The following is a 3,677-nucleotide window of genomic DNA, read 5'->3' on the forward strand; positions in this document are numbered from 1 at the left end:
TTTGGCATTTTATTTTTAAATAAATTAGTTGGCTTTCACCTAAGCCCTTCAAACCACCAAGAATGTCAGGGGATGTCCTCCTTTTTTCTTGCCATAATTTCTTTCCTTCTCACAAGCCATTTTCTATATTGTACAGAGTTATAGGATACGACTCATTTCCATGTCCTCTTGAAAATCCTCCATAAATTTCTTTCAGAGTCTCCATAGTTGTATTGCAGAACATAGATTGCCAAACCTGCCACATGTCATCCTTTGTTAAATTGTAATGATGTACCTGTTGTCCATCCCCTGGGCATTGCTTATTATTAATGCAGTTTTCCTATGTATCTATTGTTTTCATGCATTTCTCATTTGTCTCATAGTTTGTGACATTTTCAGAATTTTCACCTTAAAATAGCCTCAGTTTTAAAAATTATGTATACTATTGAAGGATGTGCTTTATAAATTTGTTATGAATGTATAGAAACTAGTTGCAGCAGTATTTTTCTAAATTTCCAAAATCCATTTCAGTGAGAAAATGAAAAGCAAAAGTTTCCCACTGTGAAAACAATTGGAAGAATGCATCATGTTCTAGACTAAATACTTATTATGCCAATAAGGGTTATATCTTTTAAAAATTCTCGGATGAAAATTGAATTTTGAATTGCCATCTAGAAATAAATTTTTATAGATAGTGTACACATTGGTTCCTGAAAATGGTAGAAAAGGGTTCTTGTCAAGTTCCCTAACACAAGTGTGAATGCTCTGTTTTTGAGTACCTACTTGTAGTGAAAGGACACATTGTGGCCAGCCAACTCAAATTGCTACCCACGTTTAATCATTGTAAATAAAGGAAGCAGAGAGACCCATGTTATATTTTCAGAACTGGCATGCTCAATACAGAACTATTAGTTTAAAAATACCACTGAACATTCTATTTGAATTAATCTAGACTTCTGTGAAAAACAAAATAATAAAGAATACAATTGGTCACTTAAACATATACTATTTCATGCAGGTTATTAACTTAGTAACTACACATATTATTAAAGAACAATGAGAGTAAATACAACTTTGTAACACTTGGCAAACATTTCAGAATTGATAAATTTCCATTTTGAAATACCTATAGTTTCTACAGAAGCAAAATCGCCTTTCTCAGTGGAAAAAAATGTATCTATGAAACACCTATGTGTTGAACATTACTTTTTAAAGGAGCAACTAATTGTCCCAGTGTGAAATGAACATATATCACTCCTAAGGTTTCATATACTGTTTGTGCATAATGCATTTTCCGAGCATCTGGATATAGATAAGCAACAGAAAAACAAGTACTTTGAACAAAACCCATGGATTATAGGGAATCAATCATGTAAAGAGGTTGAAATAACTAATAAAAACATATTACCTAATGTTCTCTTAAACATTTGTGTTTCACAGTTACCAGGACTGGGAAAATTCTTCATTTTTACACACTGTGTACACTTGTCCTTGTTTATATTTGCCCCCAAACATGATGTAAGAACCATACGCAAAATGCCAGAATGAACCTTAATTAATTGACCCCCACAGTAATCTTTGTGGACAGCACACCAAAGTTCATTGGAAATAACACAAAGAAGTAATTCACAATAAATACTAGAATAGGGGCACATTCCTTACAGCAAATCCATAAGATTTTAGAGTATTCACGGGGATTTTCTGATGTGGTACAATCACAGTCACAATGTGAGGGTAAAGAAGTTTAGTCTATAAAATATACTCTTTGAAGCACCAAGAACAGAGATACTTCTGGAGGAGACTTGCACACATGGCCAAGGAGATATTGTGTATTTTCAGAACAGTCAGTTTCACAGTCAACTGGGACTCATTTAGCACTTCATCTGTGAACATTGTTGTCACTGGTTTTCGACTGCTGACACTTGCAGTCAAGATTTATTTAAATTCAGACTCCAACGGTATTGCAAAAAAGGAAGATGTGAGCATCTTCATGTCAAACTTATAGCAAGTCAAGAGATCATTTGGAAAAAATCCAAATCTGAATTTGTTAGCAAACAATAAAATGCCTAACATAAAATGTGTTTTCAAATTTGTAAAACTTTGTTAATAGGGTAAAAAGCTGTAAGGTTTGTTCAACCTCATTCTAAAAGAGCTAACAGCCTATCTATTCATTTGCTTAAGAAATGCACGTTGTTTACCTACCTACCAGTTTGCCTACAGAAAATGTGCTTGCCTAATAAAACTAAAAGCTGTCATCACGCACTGTTGATTTAGTATACAGAAGTTGTCCATTATGTTGAAGAAGTTCTAAACGTATCAACCACATTTTTTTCTTAACTGATCTTCCTCTACATACAATCTTCCAGTTGGGATGTCTCAACACTTCTTTCTTGATAATTCCTGATTTTCAGTTACTCTATAGAAGTTCTCGTTTCCTCTTAAACTTAGTTCAGAATTTTCAAATTCAATTAAAGTCTTTAATTTTTTCTTCTTTCAAATACTATGTGAATACTGAAATATTCATAAACATGGGGAATATAGCTTACTTACCAAACTTGCAGTCTAAGCAGTATCATAAAATCTACTCTAAAACAATAGAATTTAAAATTTTTTTCTTTTAAGGAAGAAATCAAAACTGTACATTGGAACAAGGTACTATACTACAAAAGCAGGTCCTTCTTTCCCCCCACTATTCTGGAAATGTAAACAAAAATTAGATACAAAAGTGATTTCTGTGCGGTTTTCTTTGAACACTTTTTCAGCACCTCAATGTTATTAGGTGTACTTTTTGCTTGGTATAGGAGAAATTTTGTATGCACACATAGCTGTTCAGAGGACTGCAGATTTTCCACTACCAAATATCACTGGTGAAGCTATACTCTTTGGATGATAAAGGTAGCAGGGAACTGTTCCTATGAAATTCCTGGGTATCTTTCAGGGCGTTGTTAAGGGGTAGCTGTCCATTGAGTAGTGTCAGAGGCAGGTTACAGTAAGTGTGGTGGTTGCCTAAGGAAGGTACTGGCAAGGTGGTGGTTGGCATCTCCTGTTTATAACCTCTGCAACAATGCCTCATTTGCATTGAATCTGAATGGTGGAAATCTGGGAGATCAGCTTGAGATGACACCAGAGAGGCCGAGGTATTGGTCATGGCAATAGAGGGTATAGGCTGGAGCTCTCCAAAAAGTCCTTGTTCTGCAGAGTCCAAAACATGGCACCGAGAAAGCATTTCTTTTTTCTTGGTGGGCATTTCATATACTAAGTGCTTCCAAAACTTCGAATTTAATTTGCTGCTCTTGGGTCCCTTCCACTTGATCAGGGACAGAACTTTGATGCTGCGTTTTAGTGATTCCACCTCCTGGCAATTCACCTTTCCTTTTAATTCTGTACATTCAATCAAAATCACTTTGATTTCTCCACTGACTAGCATATTATGGAGTCTGCTTTCCAATTCGAAAATACTCCATCCTCGTCTGATAATATAGTCTGGAGTTAGCACGATAATAAGTCTTCTGCTTTGCTCAACACATCTTGTGAGATCTTCAACGTAGGCTACAAATCACAGAAAGAGAGAAAGAGTAAAACAAAGACATTCCCAGTCTTTAAAGCAGTAGGTTTGCATTCTAGTATAGCAAAGATCCAGTCTTTCACTAGGGTACATCATCTTTTCTTGTATTGCACACTCAGAAAGCTCATTACGT

The 3,677-nt window shown here is 35.1% G+C and overlaps 1 protein-coding gene across 1 annotated transcript in view; it reads right to left on the bottom strand.

Annotated features, from left to right (window-relative positions):
• Positions 1–2,830: 2,830 nt before the first annotated feature.
• Positions 2,831–3,677, bottom strand: part of IL1RAPL2 (interleukin 1 receptor accessory protein like 2) — a 582,426-nt gene continuing 581,579 nt past the window's right edge. Inside the window, exon 9 of the mRNA XM_040266517.1 lies at positions 2,831–3,528. Within this exon, the coding sequence (XP_040122451.1) occupies positions 2,831–3,528 (698 nt within the window). The remainder of the gene's footprint in view (positions 3,529–3,677) is intronic.

The sequence above is a fragment of the Oryx dammah genome, unplaced genomic scaffold (assembly GCF_014754425.2).
Source record: "Oryx dammah isolate SB20612 unplaced genomic scaffold, SCBI_Odam_1.1 HiC_scaffold_23, whole genome shotgun sequence".
In the NCBI taxonomy this organism is placed as follows: Eukaryota; Metazoa; Chordata; class Mammalia; order Artiodactyla; family Bovidae; genus Oryx; species Oryx dammah.